The sequence below is a fragment of the Saccoglossus kowalevskii genome, chromosome 6 (genome assembly GCF_978046115.1).
Source record: "Saccoglossus kowalevskii chromosome 6, keSacKowa6.1, whole genome shotgun sequence".
NCBI classification, from domain to species: Eukaryota; Metazoa; Hemichordata; class Enteropneusta; family Harrimaniidae; genus Saccoglossus; species Saccoglossus kowalevskii.
Genome location: NC_140646.1, coordinates 29,699,704 through 29,720,271, shown reverse-complemented (window position 1 = coordinate 29,720,271; position 20,568 = coordinate 29,699,704). Strand labels below are relative to the sequence as shown.

Sequence of the window (20,568 nt, the reverse complement as noted above, 5' to 3'; positions counted from 1 at the left end):
TATCACCTATAGATATCTTCCTTATACTGTTTGTCATTTAGAAGTTTTGTACCCAGTCTTCCCTAACGCTTCACAGCCATTGGTCTATTACTTGATAGTCTCAAATCTTCTTGTTTGAAAGTGGAAGTGGGATTTTGAAGTAGCCATCAGGGCGCTTGGATGGAATCCATCTTGCATCTTTGTTAATTTCTTGAACTGACACTTTATCATTAGTCTTTTTTTCAAACATATGATTAACCTGGACCGATCTAATCTTCTTTGTCTGCATTCTGTACACAAAGGGACATCTTCTTTCCTCTGTTCTCACAAATTACACTGTTGACAGACCCTAACTATAATATGTTAATGTAATTTAAGTCTGCAGGTATGGATTCTTCATTATCATCTGAATGATTTATTATCCCATTAACACCCCAACCTAATATTGTTTTGATGGATCATGGGTCGTTACTATTACCTGCTATAACGTCTCTCTGCCTCTAGCATTCACTCTTACTTTCCTTCCATAACTACTAGATATTTCCAGCATTCTAACATTCAGTACACAAACATCCATGAGTGATCAAATTCTACATTTGTATACAATGGATTCACATTTCATAAAGCATGATTCATAATTCAAGATTCACAATTCGGGTAAAACTTATATAGATAATAATCAGAAAAGCAGTAAAAATAACAAAACTATCGATGTGTTGCATCAGTGAGAATAAAAAAATTTTACTGTTCTAAATACAGTTGAAAATGTAAATTCACAGCAACCTGGGTTAATTACACTTTTGGACTTATTGTTCGTATGCGTAAACACATAATGGCAGACATGTCACTTTTCAAATTCTTTACCATTAAAATTTGTGAAAACAAAATACACATAATCAAAGTCTCAGAATCTTCACAAAAATTATTGCGTACCTCTGTGCTTGCGTTGCCTCTCTAATAATGTCTAAATTTACAAAGCATCAGCACAGTAGTTACTTCTGACGCAGCTAAAAGCACCTGTCAAGAATGACAACATTTGCCAATAGAATGCGCTATAATGCAAATTTAAAACTAAGGCATACAGCCTTTACAGAAGACATGTTAGATTGTGATTTCTAGGACCCTCCCTTTAGTATTTAACCCCTGTAGTGTTTAACTACACATCAGCAGCCTCGCTTTTTTACTTGGGTCATGCCAGAAGGCTCTATCCATTTTTTTCAAATAGCCTACTAATCTCATTACGTATTGTTTTTTCATGTTCATGGGCTTCCCTGACGAAACTACACTTAAGGTTATCACTTAAGGTTATATGCAGTTAGCAGAGCAAGTTCAACTCTATTCCTAGTTTCACTGGTACGCAAGGTGTGGTGTATAGCTAGGACCCCTGATAGTTTGGCACTAAAAGCTACTTTCCAAGAGTCTCTGGGTCATATACATCGCATTGCAAACACTTATAAATCTGGTAGCTTTCTTCTGCAGTTTTCTCATTAGCACGCTCCTTCCTTTTTTGTTTTTGCAGCTATCTAACTGTTATCCGGACTGTTTTTCACCCTCCTAATACAATTGCACACCCATTTCCATGTATTCAGACCCCAATATCTTCCTAGGATTCGGGATCATCAACATGAATAAATATGCAAATTAACACTAGCTGCCAATTTATTTTGAGCAAATTAAGCAACAATGTAGGCAACAATCTACGTTATAAGCACCTGAAATTGGCACTTGAAATTGGAACTCATGTGAAAATAAATATATACATGCAGGCAGCGTATGTAAATTTATACAACTAGGGTATTTATAATATCGAATGCTCTGTTTAAGGGTGGACATGAGCATTTGAATAAACATGGTTAAAATACAAAGTGATCACACACTGCATTATAAACACTTGAACGCATCACACCACTTCCACCATTGTCAAGAGGATCTAAAATATGAGGACGCCAAAACGTACTTTCACGTTCTTGTGTGGTTTTTTGGGAATAAGCAGTGGTGTTTGTGTGTGTGCCAATGTTACGATTCAATTGTCATATGTGGATTGGGGTGCAATTTGGAATGCGAATACTTTGTGACCTGATTAGATTTTGGAACAAATTTATGAACCAATCAACCACTAATACCTACAATTCAATTATTCAATATTCGACATTGAGTAGCTTTTATCTTTTGAAAAAATCAATGGTATTTTTTAGACACCTTTATATGTTTATAAAAAAACAACTAAGGATATGCAATGTTTACACTATAGTTGCTATTTAATAGTATAAAAATGGCGACTACAGATTCTGCCTTCACTTTGAGTATAACATCAAAAATGTCTATTTGGTGTCAAGAACATTCACCATCAGATTCTAGTATCCTTGTTTTCTGTAAGTGTTATACAAAGAACAGCTCATAATTTAGTTTATTAAGATTAGTCGTTGGGTCAGCTTCAAAAAAACATTTCCTTTTTTACTTCTGTATATATTTTGTTAGCGGAAATGTCATGCGCCTTTCTCATATATGCATATGTTCTTTGGTGAGCGTTCCTGGGATTTGAATACAGAATCTGGAATGTGCACTACTTGTCGGGTAAATTCGGACTGCTGAATATGTTTCAAAATGCCAATTTACACAAATAAAACCCCAAATTCATGTAGAAAAAATATATAATAATTAGTCTCTCCTACAGCGGATACTGGTCTTTGCAATCAATAAATGATCCAAACATATTCCTAATTTCATTTCCATTGACACCCTAATCTAGTGTTATCACATATCAAGGCTTTTGGTGGTGTAATTACACACGCAATCATATATAGGTGTTCCTTTCTCCTATCTATCTTGCTGATTAACGTTCTTCATCTAAACCCAGTCTTATTGTTTCAATACGACTTTTCTAACCTTCTCATCATATATAAGTTTGTTTTTGTCTTGGGATTTCTTATTTGTCCATGCGGCTAATTTGATGTTCTTAGAAATCCATTCAACCTAAATTGCCTTCAGCTTGTATCCCAAATAGGGCATATAATGCTTCACTTCTGAGCATAAGGTATTATAGTGAATACCCAATAGTGTCATGAACTAATGTTAGTATATTATGCCTTCTAATTTTGTAATTTTATATTGTACCCATCATCGTATTGTACGCATCTAGCTTTGCTTTGCTTGGACCTGGCAGTTTCATGGACCTGGCATAATGCAGCTCATATTCCTATAGTATTGGCATCTGTGTACAATTTTGTATAAACTGGAGGTGTTCAAAATTTCATCAATCATTTCAAAGTTAGTCTGTCTGCCTTCGGAGTTCAATCTTTTGCATCTTTGTCAGTTAAACTACTGTTAGTTGATGTGGCAGATTCAATATGGCTGAATATTCTGGATCTTTGTGTCCCAAATACTTCACATGACCACTGAATAGTTAACTCTTTTTATGTTCAGGTTGGCTTCTCTCAAACTTCTTGGAAGTGGTTCATATGTTCTTAAAGCGTTTTCGAAAATACAATCACATATATGATCTATCCATATTATATCTTCCTAAAGCGTTCTTTAACGCTTTTTGACAAGTAGTTTTGGCATTATTAAGTTTGAATGGGATGATTGCATTTTTAAGAAACTATTCAAACCACTCTTCCTTTTCTTCATACATATCTGCTAAACTCTTCGAATCAGTGGTAAAAACCATTCTGCACGAATCACCAAATCTATTGCCTTTGTGAACAACTTACTGTATGACATCCCTTGGTCAACAAGACGCACCAAATCTGTACCCACATTCACAGTAATCAGTCCATGAAAGAACTGCTGTCTCATCAGTTCATATATGGGTTCACTTATATCCCATGAACCCTTTAGGTTGGAGACTGCAGTCATGAACTGTTTACCCCACATTCAACTATGTACTTTAACACTTTCACTTTGTGATTTCACCAGTTTCTAATTCACCAAAAACCAATTCCAACCTTTTTATATATCACTTATAGTTCCGACATTGATCTGATATACACAGACCCAGTTATATTTGTAAACGTTTTATCGCCTGAGGAAAAAAGATTGCCTTTCTATACGTTCTATAGTTTGGGGCTGTGTCTGCCTGGTTTCACACTTGTTTTAACAATACCACCATGTTCTTGCTTGCACTCATGTTTACGCAACTTTACTTGCAGCAGTGCATCTTTCTCCTCTAAACTGTTGCTGTTAGCCTCATCAGGAAATTGATTACATTGAGGATGCTTATTCTGATATTCTTTTCACTGCTGCTCATTGGTGGCTGGCCTATTGTTATCACAATTAGAGTCTCACTTGCTATACATGTATTTATGACTTGTAATATGTTTTGTATAGTACAGTAGAACTCAGCATAGTACTTTTTCTCCCTAATCGCGAGTCAGTTAATGTTTTGTCTTTCACATTTTCTTCTGTGCTTTTTGTTCATTTTCTGTGCTTCGCCTATCCCCAACCGCATCTGCAGGCACTTTCTCCCTAACATTGCTGTGAAAAATACCATGACCTATCAAACTCTAGGTTGTATCAAATATTCAATCAATATTTGAAAAATAAAAAGTGCCCAACATTGTCCGGTCTGCATTGTTTCACAGTAGCCGTCATTCGTGGCCATCCATATGAACCGATGTTGGGGGAATCAATTGTTTAATTGGGCATGACAAGGGGATGGGTCCATCAATCATCATAACTGTAACAACAACTACCTTTAATTTCAACTACTAGATTTTGCCATCTTATGTCATGTCTTTGTTAAACCGACTTGACTTTGCGTTTCATTTCCCACTGTCAACGAAATCAAACACAACATCGCATGCCCTGGTGCATTTCCAAAAAGAACACAAAGTCAAGTGTTGTTTGTGTTCTTTTTGGAAATGCACCAGGGCATGCGATGTTGTGTTTGATTTCGTTGACAGTGAATACAGGTTTATAGTTGGAATTCTGCCAAGGTATAATAGTGGGGCGATGGGCACCAGTTTATGTAGGACACTTAATGACCAGTGAGAGATGTGAGGTATTACAAGACACGTGTCCACCAACTTTCAGAGAACATACATTTGGGACGAAAATCATAAAGTAATATGCAAAATCTGATATTCGTCATTCGTGTATCTGTTCCTGTCTTTTACAAATCTAGCATAGCTAACACAATGTGATTTATGATTTTTTCAAAACAGATTGTGCTGCACTTTATTAATCAAGTTTAAAAGTTCGTCGTAGAGGGCGTCGTTCTCTTTTTAAAAAAGAGAATGATACATATTCCGTGGACAAACACAATAGAACACTATATTTATACACAATTTTAGACATGTACATTTTTTATCTCATCTATGACGTCCGTTGCTGCTATTTACTAGATGATAAGTTTCTTTATACATAGTCTCTATCATTTTTGATGGCTCATTCATATTCCGATGTAATATTTATATACTTTGTTCAGCTAATATAGGCTGATGTATCAGTAGTGAAGCTTATCGTTTTCATTATAGTACTATAGTGATATCAGAGATTAAACTGTTGGGTGGCTGTTTCTGCTGTGGACATATATATGTCCCCTGAGATCAATCTTAACTAAGTAAAGTGTATTTGAACCTTGAGTACTATATATGCTGTTTTAATATCCGAGATTCAACTTGTTCATACGATCTAGTCGTTGTGGGTAGTGTTCACTATGCATCATTTTGAACTGCATTTTTGCTTAAGTGGGTGTGACATGGTAAGTAGCGCATCTGCCTGCACTGGCGAGGTGATTGCAGTGATTGTGAATTTGAATCCTGTGTTTCAAGTTGTAATATTTGTCTGTTTGCATGTACAATTTATTAATCTGATTTGATAGTTGTCTCTGCTAATGGGCAGATACACACATGTCTCCATTATCAATCACAACTAGGTAAAGTTCATTGGAATTTTGACTAAATAGCTACATAAATTGTTTATGATGTTCGAGATTCGACTATTCACTGTGGGGTGGTAACTAGTTTTTGGTTCAGGTGGTGTAGTGTAGTAGGTAGCATGTCTGCCCGTGGCTCTTCTTGTTTTGGTATTTAGTATGCGTGACTGTAGTTCATACATTTCTGATACAGTCGGTGTTCTTGAAGTTGTTGTGTTTGGATATAAGAAATTATCAACACAGAAAAGCTATGGTTCCTTCGATACACTTGCGTAACACAAACGTATGACACCAAATCTCATATCATACAATAGATTCTATCACCACTTTAAATTATGTTTATATTAAACATAAGTCTATCCAAAGAGCCGTAGCTCATTAAAGAACTAAATGTATCAGAAATTACTAAAATACCTTCACAAAGACTACACCACAAAAAATATGGATCCAAAGCTAGTCTGTCTGCCATGACGATGTCTGTTTGTTTGCATGTGCAATTTATTGTAACAAAAAATAACATTGTTATCAAAAAGGACAAATATATTCGCCGAAAATATATTGAAGATATCTTCACGAGATGAATAAATATGACAGATGTATATCAAACGTACATACATTCCAAGTATCAAAGCAATTGAATGGTAGTTTTCAAAAAGAAGCCGGACGACGACGAACAATCACCTATATCAAGAAATCCAAAATGGCGACCAAACATAACAAGATTTTCACACAAAGCAAGTTATTGGATGCAATTCATTGTTCTTCGATGTAGGAAGTTCTGTTTTGAAAATAAACTGATTTGTAGGTATGAATCAACATAAATTAAACATAAAAGCATTTTCGTTATTTAATATGAGTTGCGCAAATTTATATTTTCTTCATGAGCAAGCAAAGCAAAACGCCCTCAATCGTGAATTTGTACTGATATAGCTCACTTCGTTGTAAATGAATCATCGAAGTACTCTTGGCGCAACAAACGCATTCTCTTCATCTTCAAATATTCATAAATATCAATGGCAGTTGGCTGGCAAACCAGCCAATTGGCGAACACAGTGCGCAACAAGGTCATTTGAAAACGTTCCAATGTTATTCAATGGGCCAATATTAAAATAAATATTTGTAAAGAGAATGCTTTTATTGGGCCGAAAGTAGCAATTTAATTTTCACATTCTCTGGTTTCTTGTGCGCGCTCGAATCTGCACCTCAGGCTCGCATCACCCATGGTACATGTTAAGTTGTTTGAGGCGTGGGAAAGGGAGATGCATACCATGAATATCCCATGGATATCTGTTCTGTATAAATTTTATTGTATCAAACCCTGTTATTTCCAACAACCTGCTAGTCACACGGGAGCTGGAGTTCTAAGCCAACCCCTTCACAACAGCTATCGGCATCAGATCAATCGTAGCGAAACATTCTTGACCTATTATTTGATGGTTTCCATGGCGACGTCGTATTTTCCAGCAGCCGGGTCGCGTGTGTACAAAAGAGGCCTTTCTGGTATCCAATAAATGTGCATCACGATTTCGTAACTGCGACCAAACGTTCAGACTTTGCAATTTCGGACTGTGTCAACTCATAACTGAGATAGTAGTTGTTTGAGAGTATTTTATTACGTATTTCTAAACTCAAAGGGGGTGAGTGTGTTATTTGCGTTGTCCCCACGGTGACTGTCGCCATTTTTCATACATTAGGTTGCCCCCCCCCCCCGTAAATTACGACGTTAGTTTTTGTTTGGCTTTAATCTTGACCGCCATATATAAATGAATTATTAAGATACTCCAATGACGGAATACACACTGTAATGTATAATTTTATTCAAATGTTCAAATGTAACATCGGTCAAAGAAGATTTTCATATTGTTCAGTAGGCATATGAAACGGTATTCCCATCAGTATTATAATTGTGCCACAATCTACATGATAAATACCACTAAAATGAATGTGACATTGACCATTGGTCGGATGCGTACGTATAGATATTGTTTGTATTTCATTTATAAACAGTGTAATATAACATAATGTTACTCAGACTTCTTCCTTTTTAAGTATAAATCAATACATACATGCCAAATTTTCATTATTACACTCCTGTCACTCTCACTGTGCCCCAGGGAGCATGGGCTGATTGTATTATGCCTATATGACAATTTGAAAAAAAATACCCTTGTAAACCGTAGGCTCAATATAAGAGGCCGGGGTATAAATAATCTAATACAGCACAAGTAGTACAGCGATCATTTACATTTATCAACCGTCTGAGATCTCTTTTATCCGTTAAATCAAATGCCAAACTAACATGCTAAAGTGTTCTACAGAATAATTAACGTTGTCGTGGTTGCAATGTGATACCGTGTACTCGATTGAACGTTGTTGCCCCAATTTTATTGATTTACAATTATACGGACATTTTGACATACATTTCAGCGATATTATATACATTAGATACATTAGCATTGAAGGAGGCCATAAAGTGCCATTGAATATTGTGTTATAATATTCTAAACTGAAATATGTAAAAAAAAGTGTATTGTGCCACACTTACTGATTACATAACAAATTCGGAAGTCTTAGACTGTAGTTGCTAATGAGGGCATGATGCAAACGACAGTACAACTGCTTGCCGATCACACGCTGTCTGCGTGACAGTATATAATGTGACCCGGAGGTAAAATAGGTATTGCGTAGTTTGAATAATAAATAAATGCTCTGTTCAATATTATTCTACTATTACTGCGTCTGCGTCGTCAGCTGTTATATTGGGACGAGGTTATATGTCAGAGAAAGGGTCTTTGAAGGAGTATAATGATCTGGCTGAGGCTGTAGTTGTAATCTGATTCGTAGAGAGACGATGGTATACATTCTCCAGGGCTGCTTCTGAGTATTTGTGGGCCAATTTCAACAATGTCGGAATGCACGGCAGTGGGATGCTGGAAGACCCTCGTAGTCGCCTGCTCGGATCAGTGGTCGACTTCGCCATACGGCCACCAGCCCAAACCACGTAAGATGAAATACTCGCCGTTAACGCGTAAAATCGCATTCCGTGCCCGGGGAAATTTCGATAGTCTTCCATGCAACCGGTTACCTCCGATCTCAGAGCCGACCTCATGTCTGAAAGAAAGCCCTAGAATTCTAAGAAATTCGCTACCTTTGCTGAAGAGACACACAACTGACCAGCGTAAACACCAGAAGAAGGTACACTTTTCGGATCACTATCCCGAGCAGAAATACTTAGCGGCCTGCTTTTCACTTCCAACTATCGACAAGAAATTCCTAAATACTGTCAAAAACCAAAAGGTAAGCCTAGAAAATGTGGCTATTGCTGATCTGACGATATTAGGGAAAGTACGAGTGGCTAACATCGCTTTTCATAAAACAGTTAAAGTACGCTTTACTGCCAATGGATGGAAGAATTTCTACGACATTCAGGCGTGTTATGTAAAAGGCTCCTGCGATGGTCCAACTGACAAATTCGCGTTCGGTATCACGCCTCCAAGATTCTTTGACATCGGGGACCGCATAGAGCTGGCAATATTGTACGAAGCGAACGGGCAGACGTACTGGGACAATAACAATAAAGAGAACTATGTGTTTGAGTGTTTCACCAAAACTAAGCATCGCCCAAACATTGATACCTTGTGGACACATTTCATGTAACTGCACGAGACTTCACTAGGTAAGTAATTATTGCGAGAATCCTATTTCGGGGAACGAGTCTGTCAAGTTATTCTCTTATTCAGAACTGTGTGATATGCCTTCTATATATAGGTTATTGATGAAATGTTTGACACCCTGCATGTGTTCGTTATTTAGTATTTCCAAAAATCGAATAAATACGTAATAAATAAATAAATAAATAGAAATGTTGTGAGATTTGTTTAGTGCATATAAGCATAGTCTATATGTGACACAATTCCCCACAATTCTACTAGACGGTTAGTTCAATGACATACACTGACTCTTCTTTAACCTTATATCTGTTGTACGCCGTTATTGGCGCTCTCACATGAATTTGAGCCGTATACCTCTTCCACACACACACACACATAATTTAAATATTAACGAGCAAAATTTAATAAATATTTATATTTATGGCATTATTTGTGTGTGTGTATGTATTTAGTTTTATTTGATCGGTTTAGTTTAGTTTATGTTCTACATTATATTTGCACTATATACCAGTAGACCAAAACTCATTATTTAAACAAAAAAGCAAAATGTTTGAAGCATGTCACGTGATACACGAATAATTTTGGAGTTGGTCTTAGAAACCATGTGGTGATGGAGAGCAGCTGTGCGAATTTACGCCCTTTGTGCTTATTTTACCACTAATAATAAAATGGCGGACCAATACGTTATTTCTTTTTACACTTTTACGTTTCGAGACAGTTTCAACGTAACGTAAAGCAACAATAACTGTAACTGTCGATCTGTTTTTTTCCATTTTTTACTTGTAATAAAACATTTTCTTATCATCAATTTTTCAACAGTATTAATAATAAACTCGATTTACTAAAAAAATACTAAATCAAAAATCATGGGATCTAACTTACGAAAAACTATAGCAGTTACCGAAACCTTGTAAAACCTCGAGCTAAATAAATCAAATCATCTAAATCAGTGTAAGAAAAATGTTTTGTATGATCTACACTAGGCCAATTAATTTCGTAAATAATGAAATAAAAGTGGCCTGAGCTTTAAGACAATTATTCCCCTTAGTAGGATGCCAAAATATCGAAATATTTTTCGAGCTGTTGGTAGTGAAACGCAAAATAACATTTGATTGGTAAGATATATTTTCAGTCCGTACTTTTCTTAACACTGACATGTCATCGGCTACGACAAGGTTTTCCAAACACGTGACACTTCCTTCTCTCTCACTAGTTTTAAATAATTCAAAAAGTAACTAGGCTTATGAACTCAAACAGTGAGATATATCTATTCGTCTTGCGCATGTGCAGCACTTTACATTTCTTTCTTCATTTCATCGCAAAATATACCTGTTTCTTGTCCCAAATTGTTAATGTCCCGGGTGGTGTTTTTGCAGGACTTTTCAAACTGTTACTCTTTGGCCATTTCTCTCTTCTCCCTATTTTCAACTACATCATTTTCCAACATTTCGTTATTGTGCATTGAATATCAGTCAGTGCATGTAGGTTTCTTATTTTATCCACTCATTTCACAGGCACCTCATTCAAATGACTCGTGTTGAATAGCTGTGCGACTACACTACATACCAATCCCGAACTTGCAGAGTTACTTGCGTTGATCAACCTAGTAATATTTGTGTATTTTGTCATGTCATTTTACATACATAATGGTTAATCTGAAACCGATGATATTGCGTTTTAATGAGCTTTTACTATATTATATTCGTATCTGGGTCATCGACCCATTTAAGTGTTGGCGCACTAATACTACATTGCAGGGCACTGGCCCCAGAGGTTATTGACATATATACATTGTATTGCACGTGACAATCCATGGAGACAGCTGAACTTGTGACCTCGGTAACATTCGAAAACAGTCGATCTAGGACTGCACATCGACTGCAGTACTTTAATACAAACTTAACAGACATCATAACAGAATGAACGTTAACATCACTGCAGGATGCAACCAACATTCCGAGGAGGGGGCTCGTCTGGATTTAGGGTACTTGACCAAACACGATTGGCGTTGATGGCGCTCTGGGGATGGCGCTCCGCCGAAAAATTATCAATCTTTTGCTGAATTGGCCAAAAATCTTAAAAAATAGAGGTAAAAAAGATTGGCTCCGTTGGGGGTCGAAACAACGGCGCATACCTGTGCATTTCAACTATGGAGTACCCCCCTCCATTTCCTTGGATGACCGCCATTCACTGCTCAACAAGTGGGTTATATGACGAGTCGATGACCCCACAATACTCAATTTCTTAAAGCTTAGGGAAAAAAATACATAATAATATACAATTTGAGAAATTAATATCATTTTTATCAAGTGAACTTCTTTATTAATCAATTTTATGACGTTATATAAATATTATCGGATTGCTGAACGGTGGTAACCTCCAAGTGAACTTTTCTGAATTTGATCACGTGGCATCGCCCATGTAAGCGGTGTTGTGTACTATTCCAGTCGTTCAGACTGCACAAGTCAGTTGAAACCAGGCCATTGTGAAATGAGCGCTACATCATGTAGACTGTCGGTTACCATTATGAAGCATGATTTGATTTGCACAGACTGGCATCCTATGCACAAGAACGAAATGGTGAATGGTGGAGATGGTAATAGGGACGCTGTTATTACTGAAAGAGAGAGGCGGCCATCGGGTAGCTGTTTGAAAAGTCCTGCACAAACACCACCCGGCACACCAACAGACAAGAAACAGGTACACTTTGCTGATGAAGTTGAGATGGAAATGGAAAAAGTGCAGTTGCAAGATGGCGTTCGAAACAGCTTTTGTCGCCAAGCGCCCCATCCTAGGGAGAACTCGCCAGATGCACAAGACGAATACAGATATCTCGCTGTTTGCTTCCCTCAGCCTGGATATTCGTCGAATTATTTAAAACTAGTGAGAGAAAAGAAAGTATATTTAGAAACCCTAGTCGTTGCCGAGGACATGGCAGTGTTAGGAAAAGTACGGGTTGAAAATATATCTTACCAAAAAAATGTTATTGTTCGTTTTACTACCAACGACTGGAAAAAATATTACGATATTCCCGGAGCCTATGTGCAGAACTCTAGTGACGGAACTACTGATCAGTTTTCGTTCACTATCTCCCTACCAAAGACCTTCTCCGCTGGATCATATTTTCAATTTGCTGTGTGTTACAAGGTGTGTGGACACGAATACTGGGACAATAACCATGGTTCAAATTACATTGTGGCATGTTACGCTAAAACGTCATCGCCCACTAACAATCATCGTGATCATAATTGGTCTCACCATTTTGTTTGAATTTCTCCTGGTTGGGGCGGATCATTTGAAATTATGTAGTGTTTATTCACTTACTTCAATGCCACACAGCTGTGGCCCGATTGGCATTAATATTATATTTACAAGTATTTTACATTTTTACATTACATTTCTGTTATTAATGAGTTGGTGATTTTTTCCGAATACTTAAAGCGGGAGGGTCATCACCTGCGCACGCGCGGGAATTGAGTCCCGAGCGACGATAACAAGACACACTAAAAACGCGAAGGCTCATGGGTAGACGCTTGTTTATAAATAATGACACGTTATGGCCATCTGATGCATGCGTAGGTGACGACTGTCCGAATAGAAAAAATATATAATGTTCGATTTAAATTGACCAAGTTGTTAATTTAGCTGTAGCTTTTCCTCATTTCATTTAACGAAATATATTTCGGCAGCTTGTAGGTATGTACTGGTACCCAGAATATTCATCGTGAGACGAAAATATGATTGTGGGCGGAAATAGAACTGTTTACAACTGTACTTATATATCTTGAATTTCCAAGGTTCAAAGTCCAGAGAGTGACAATCGAATATGGCGCCGTCTAAGCTACCCCAGACCATTCGTCCCGGTGTTATCGCTATCGCCACACGAGACTCCAGCTTGTCTCCTATACAATTTTCCTTCCGCCCACTTAATTTTAATATTCATATGACCTTTGCACTGACATCGATAGCCAATCGCATTCGACCGCGGACGTCACTCTAAATAAACAACTGAATAAATTAATATACCATATTTGGAAGATAGCGGGTAAATTCAACGTTGTTGGTGTGTTCCTTCGGGTTCCGAAGTCGCACGAAACGAGTTCATGTTCCGTTATCTTTCGCAAGTAAAACAGGTCGATATGTATTAAACATGGCATTTGTTTTCTTGTTTTAACCCCCTTATTACGCAAGCTTCCGTCGAAGTGGTGTTTTTTTCGACGATTTGTGGCATGTTGCAAAACGAACGAAATATTGCGGCATTCTTAGCGGTGGATAAGGGATCGACTATGTCGTCACATTTATGTCTCGTTTGAAAGAGAATAAACAACCGCTCAGAAAAATATGTTGCTAATATTTAAGTGCGGTGCCTTGAAATCGCCTGCCCGACGTCCAAATTTCAAAAGGATGTTCGATTTGCAATGACGACCGTTCATATGTACTAGGCGATGTTACTAATTACTACTAGGGTCGGTGTTTGCATTAAGAATTATAGAACAAAAGATCAGCAAAGTGGTGCTTTTGTCGGCGATTTTGTCAAAGGGAATATTGATAAAATGTTGCAAAACAGAATCGCGAGTTGGGTGAAAAATTGCACCGGCGGCATTCTCAGCGATGGCGACACCCGAGAAACACCGTGTCACGGTGCATTCGTGCATCAGTACACCGAAGAAATACATACATATTGTTGCGGACGACTATTGTAGACTGTGTTCGTGTAGTCTTCGAGTTTGTGGACAGTTAAAGTCGTGTGTGAATTTATTCAAGCCAGGAAAAGCAGGAGGGATAACTTATGGAAATCGTCTTTCCAATTTGATCCAGTGCGACGTTGTGAAAGGAGCGACTCTGTCGTCTCATCTATGTCTAGTTTGTAAGAGAAAGATTGATAGCGCAGAAAAATCCGCCAATAATGTAAAACAGTGGCGTGAAATTGTCAGTCATTCTAATATCTCCCAACCTGTGAACGAAAGGGTTAAGCGTGCTGCCTTGAAATCGCCTGCCAAAACTAAAATGGCGCGTGTCACGTGACTTTGTTTACTAAAGATAGCGTGGGCGTTTGATTGACACTCAACTCTCATTAGTATTCCACCAATCACAGCTACATCTACTTTCTGGATGTGCGCAGTCAAATTGTATAGGAGACAAGCTGGAGTCTCGTGTGGCGATAGCGATAACACCGGGACGAATGGTCTGGGGTACGTCTAAGCGGAAGATTATGCGCAACAGGTGACTAAATATGTAGCTCTGCGTTAGTGAATAAGTTGATAGTTTATAATTTAGCTTTACATGGGTTATTTGGAATACCTCTTCGCGGCAGATAAAATGTCTAAAATATATTTCATTTTACAGTGTCGGCTAAAATAAATTCAAAACGTTTACTTTTTAGATTAGAGGAGAAGTTTATAATGTCTATTCCATATTGCGTTTGTTAAATACTTTCTCATGTTACCACAAGATGACGCCCTTGATATTCTTACTAGGGCAAAACTATTATGACTGAAAGTTAAACTTTGAGCGAAAAAGCCCACAACCGTAAACCTAGCATTGACGCATTAAATGATAGGCTCCTATTCACCACATCATTACAATGGCATGTGATTGAATAGACCATTTTCCGTACACTGCGAGAATCACGCGTTATGCGTGAAATCGAACGTAAAAACAGGACAAACAAAGGTCATAGCGTCGTAGTCGCGTCAAACATCCCGTGGGATTCGACAAACGCGAAAGTATTTCGGGGACATTTCCATGCTTAATAATGTGCTGTCCACATTTGATGATAGGCAATTTCGATTAAGTGAGGGTATTCGGAAGCAATATTCCTCTGTCGAAGATCGGCCGGTCAATGTAAGCTGCGAAATAAAGAAATTCTAGTTCAAAATCAAATCGTTCGATTTTTGCGGCAGACGTTCGACGCGCGTCTTTCATGCATCTCGCGAGATCTCGCAATTGTTCGGAAAATCACCTATTAAACGCTAATATGAAGGGGGCATTCCCCCGCCTGGATTTGACATTTTAGACTTTATAGAAATATAAATCGTGCAACATTTTTTGTAACAGATTGGAGATTGGTAATCATGTGAATTGCAAATAAAAACACTGTTTTCCTGTTTGTTTGTGATTTTGAGTACTATTTCACTACTATTTCAAGAGCCATCTTCGAATTTTATTGAATTAATAATGAGCACATAGGCCAGCCTGATTAGTTCATCCTTTGTGATGAAATCTGAACATATTTATTACCTGTCCACTCATCTGCTCTATTAAATAACATGTGGATCGTAGTGGGAATGGTAACAACCTAGAAAACCCGTACTATTGTAGAGTTAGGGGGGAAAACGATGGGAAATGCCAGGAATAAGGTTACGAGACCAGAGAGATTTCTGGTTTACGACTTCGATAGAAATGAGACATGGGTGCTTCTGTGACGTCAATGATAGATCTTGTTCTGTGAGAAATTTACTTTTTTTTACTGTGGCAATGTAAATACAAAAGCGTTTCGGCATACTTTATATTAATAGCAATAGCCGGAAGCTGCTGGAGCTTTGATAGAGGGCGCTGTGAGGGTGACACTTGCCAGGCATTCTACACGTCAAGTGATTAGCCTGTATCCTCTTTGTGTAATACATGCATATATTTGCTGGGGTTAGAATTTCCGGGCAGATTTATGTATATTTTAATTTTATAACCTTTGAGCTAACTGATGCAATGTGATTCTTATTTACGAGTATTATCTATGATGATAGTTACATGATCAAATTAATTACTTTACATCACTGTCTTAATTGTACACATTATAATCCCGTGCCATAATCATGTCTCACAATGCTTTATTTTAGTTTAAACTTCACTCTGTTCATTTTATTCATTAAACAACCAATTTAGAATATTTAGTTCACCTAAATAAATGTTCATCTAATTTTCATATTTATCAATAGAAGGCCACATAAGATGATTTCCTTTGTGTATGATTACTCCTAGTATGAATGTTCTGCGACTTTTTGCATTAATCCCAAACTTTCTTTTTTCCCAGTAAGATGTTTTTATAGTCCTTCGTAATGTTTTCGTTTCCTGTGTGTTGTCTAACTCACTTCTGGACCATAAACATGTCAATATTTATACCCACTTCTATGCCAACTGATGAGAGTAAGACATCTGTCGAACGACACATATCCGTATAGCTTCTCTATGAAAGAATACCCCCCCCCCTCCAATCCCCTACTAGATGATTTTTACACAGTTGTTAATATTAAAATTTGGCAGAGATAATGATCTACCTTGGGCCTACCTCGATCTCACATCTCAACACATTTTCTAAAAGTCGCGCATAAATGGGTGGCACGGAGGCCGATTAAAGCGTCGTTATATGTTTGATATGTAGTCGTCCATCAATTACGAGTACGTTTTTTCTAGATGACAAACTACTATACAGCGAATAGCCGCTGTCGGGTTGAATGACATTGCTTTCATAAATATGCTTTAAGTTGACGTCACAGGAGCGCCCGTCACTAGAGAACGCGCCGAGTTATAGTGTGTTGTTTCATGTAAATAATAATCTTGCTTCAGATTCAATTTATACTATTTTTTTCTTATAAACATGTCTGGGTGAAGCATTCAGACGCATTGACACTAGAGGGCGTTTGTCGCATCTCGCTCCAGTACGATAGCTGGACGCAAAGATGTACTTATACTTTATTAAACACGTAAAATTCCCCAGGAGGAATTAAAATGGTTACATTTACACTAAACAAAACTAGACTAATAATACTAGTATTAATTAAATGTTAATTAATTGTAATTAAAATAAAGAATTTCTGATGTGTATTTCCGGTCCGTAACCTTATTTATGTGATTTTGTTATTGATTTTTTATTTAGTTATTTGTTTACTATAATACAAACACAAGGTAGAGAATATATTTTGTTTGTTTTTGGCTGGGCTTACTTGAACTTCAAACAGTGGCCAACATCATCCAGTTTCACTGCATTTATGTAGATAACATATTTATGTAATTCAAGGTCGTTACCGTCATATCCAGTACCATTGGACCAACACACCAAGATGCCCTTTGACCTCCCAGATAACATTCCTAGGTAAAGCATGATGATAATAAAGCTAGCGATTACTTTGAATAATATCACTCCCCGAAGAGTATTTTTTCAACAATGTTGTTATCATAAATTATCGTTAAATTATTAGCTCAAGTACAAGGGATAGTGATACTGATTTGCGCAATTATCGCGAGCTACATTAATATTTATAAGGGTGACGTAAGCTTCAAGAATTCACATTGAATACCCAGTATCCGGGGAGTGTGATCGCTTGTTTTAATAGGGCAGCGCTGACGTCACGACGTAATACAGTAGCAGCGAAGCAGGGCCCTCGTCATAGCTCTGTGTGCGGTTGGCAATAAGCATCATGGGTTGGTAAACAAAAACGTGGACATTTGAAACCGTGTTTCGCTACTCAAATTAAACTTAAAATCTTGAATAAAATAGTAGTTCTATTCTAAGACACAATTGCGGCGCAATTGTGGGTGATTCACCTTGTGTCCTTCAAATGACCCACCATGTGGGCGTGTCCAGCGTTTATAACAGCCAATGATAGAGCGGCTGTTGAATGAATTATTAAACACCCGGTATGCCAGTCTGACCGAGTGAGCAAGATTCGGCTTTATGCAAAAACACCGAGTTCCCAGTTCTGGGGGTTCATGGAGCCCAAAAAGCGAAACGTTTACTATTACGGGGAGAGCATTTTTGTTCTCTTGTATTGATGTAAGTCGACGTCTTATTGCAAAGTCTACGTTGCGACGACAGGATATGTTAAAATTGAAGTCAGTCGACGTCTACTTTCGACTCGGCTGAGTTCCTGCTGCCAGTACATTAACAACAAACTGAAGTATGGGGGACTGTAGCGACAACCATTTCAGGTTTACGAATGGAATCGATGCCGTGTTCGGACATAATCACAGCGACGTTTCTAGCAGTCCACCGGGAATGTGGTCGTCGTATGAAATTCCATCCAGGGAATGTCGCTCACCCGACGACTTCCAAAGCAATGGTTACTTCTCATACGGCAGTGGCAGCGGTGCCTCGTCAGGGGCTTCTTCTGGGGAGTCGTCGCCGATCAGTCCGTCAAGAAATCGTAGACCTTCTGGCAGTTCGCTAAAAGATCCTACGAAAACGCCGCCGGGTACACCAACAAGGCGTAAATCAGTCAAGTTCGCGGACGCCCTCGGCCTTGATTTGGAAACCGTTCGCCATATTCTGACAGACTCCGTACCCAAGGTACCAGACTGTGTATACAATTCATATAGCAGCCAGCAGGAATACGTTACACAAGACCATAATAGATATCTCGCTGCTTGTTTTTCTCAACCCAGTGCGGATTCGGACTTCATTCGTCGAGTTCATGAAAACAAAGTATGTCTAGAAAATGCTATCGTATCAGATTTGACAATCCTGGGCACTGTCAAGGTTGCAAATATCGGCTACCATAAATCTGTCAAAGTACGCTTCACAACGAACTCCTGGAAAAGTTACTACGATATTCCCGCGAGTTATGTGCAGGGATCTTGCGACGGACCCACTGACAGATTTTCATTTGGTCTGACTACTCCACGTGAGTTCCACGTCGGAGATCGCCTTGAATTCGCCATACTTTACGATGTGACGGGACAGCCGTTCTGGGACAGTAACCATGGAAATAACTATATCTTTGAGTGTTACAGTCAGGCCAATGACAGTGTGAATGACAGTGACGCCCTCTGGATGCACTTTGTGTAATGTATGCAGCCTTTTATGAACGGTAATATTTTAACTTTTCTTTAAAAATCAGGCGTTTGAATATGAAAGCTCGAGTTCTATTGCTTTAAAATACAGGTCAAATATATCATATTGCCAAGAAAAGCATCGTCATTGCCCTCTGCTACTCTACATATCTGTTACAGAAATGTCTATCAATTTCTTCAGACACAATTGTATTTTTTATTGTGAATATTGACAAAAATACCGCCAAGGCCTAAAGCAGTGTATTTCCGATTCGTTTTGTATTTGATAGTCTTAAATACGTGGTTTAGTGTTCATTGTTGTTTGAATACACCACAGCGCTCAACCTCTACGACCTTTCTATTCGCAACATCACTGAGACCTTTACCCGTAATCACCAGCAACAAAACAGTGCTAATCACATGTCTGATCTGTAATAATGCACTTGCATTACCGATAAACTACAGGTAGATGAAGATGACATGCACAGTATGTGTGAAAATTTTGGTTATTAAATTATTTTAGGAAATTTTTCAAATCTTTTATAACTCCTTCTACTCAATTAAGAATCAGTGCATCGCGAGTTGAGACAACAGGAAGGACCTCAAGATATTCTTAAATAAATTCTCTGCCTGTTATCTCTTTCAAAACCTCATTTACCAATATGTTGTTTTAAAGCGAGAGACCTCATTATAACCTCAGACTACTATATTAGTCTGTAATTTAAACTACCAGGTAGTTATGTTTATATAGGAGTCACGTGACAAGCTAGTATCCGGACAGAGTGACTAAACTAGCGATTTATTGAAACCACTGCAGTATTTCCGGCTGAAATTTACGGGATACAGTGTTACTGAGCTCGTGTAAATTTGTATCGACTGTTTTATGGACATATTTTTTAAACGTTTACGGAAAATTGTTTTACAACCCAGTAATTCACTACTAGTTACCACTTATTGTGACAAAGCATTGTATTTAAAAACCCGGTTACATCCACCTCTCATTGTCTTGAAATTTGATATATATTGCACGTACGTGGTAGATTTGACAGGGGTCAAAATGAAAGTTCGTTCTTAAAAGTTAATTTCATGAAAATTGAGAAAAATGTGTCAGTGACAGTTATCATTCATTGTTATGTAAATATACCAATCTATGTACATGTATAATCTTTTATCAAACACAACGGTTCCCCATTATCCACTGACTATTTACAAATAACCTAAAAGTTCAAGTGCTTCTGATATGACACAAACAATCAAATATGCAATTCGTCTGAGCCT

The 20,568-nt window shown here is 37.8% G+C and overlaps 2 protein-coding genes across 6 annotated transcripts in view; both read left to right on the top strand.

The window, feature by feature from the left end:
• Positions 1 to 20,568, top strand: part of LOC100375477 (glycogen-binding subunit 76A-like) — a 48,638-nt gene that overhangs the window by 7,953 nt on the left and 20,117 nt on the right. Inside the window, exon 2 of one of the 5 annotated variants that reach the window (XM_085500340.1) lies at positions 5,142 to 5,561. The exons of 2 other annotated variants lie outside the window; for them this stretch is intronic. In XM_085500340.1, the coding sequence (XP_085356466.1) occupies positions 5,142 to 5,171 (30 nt within the window). In that variant the 3' untranslated portion in view covers positions 5,172 to 5,561. Of the gene's footprint in view, positions 1 to 5,141; positions 5,562 to 8,618; positions 9,531 to 18,070; positions 19,329 to 20,568 lie in introns of those variants that run through there. 2 more of the 5 variants (XM_085500339.1, XM_002736107.3) reach the window with 2 other exon arrangements.
• On the top strand, positions 11,927 to 15,634 carry LOC100375326 (glycogen-binding subunit 76A-like). The gene has a single exon (XM_002736108.4). The coding sequence runs from the start codon at positions 12,016 to 12,018 to the stop codon at positions 12,793 to 12,795; it is 780 nt and encodes a 259-aa protein (XP_002736154.2). The 5' UTR covers positions 11,927 to 12,015; the 3' UTR covers positions 12,796 to 15,634.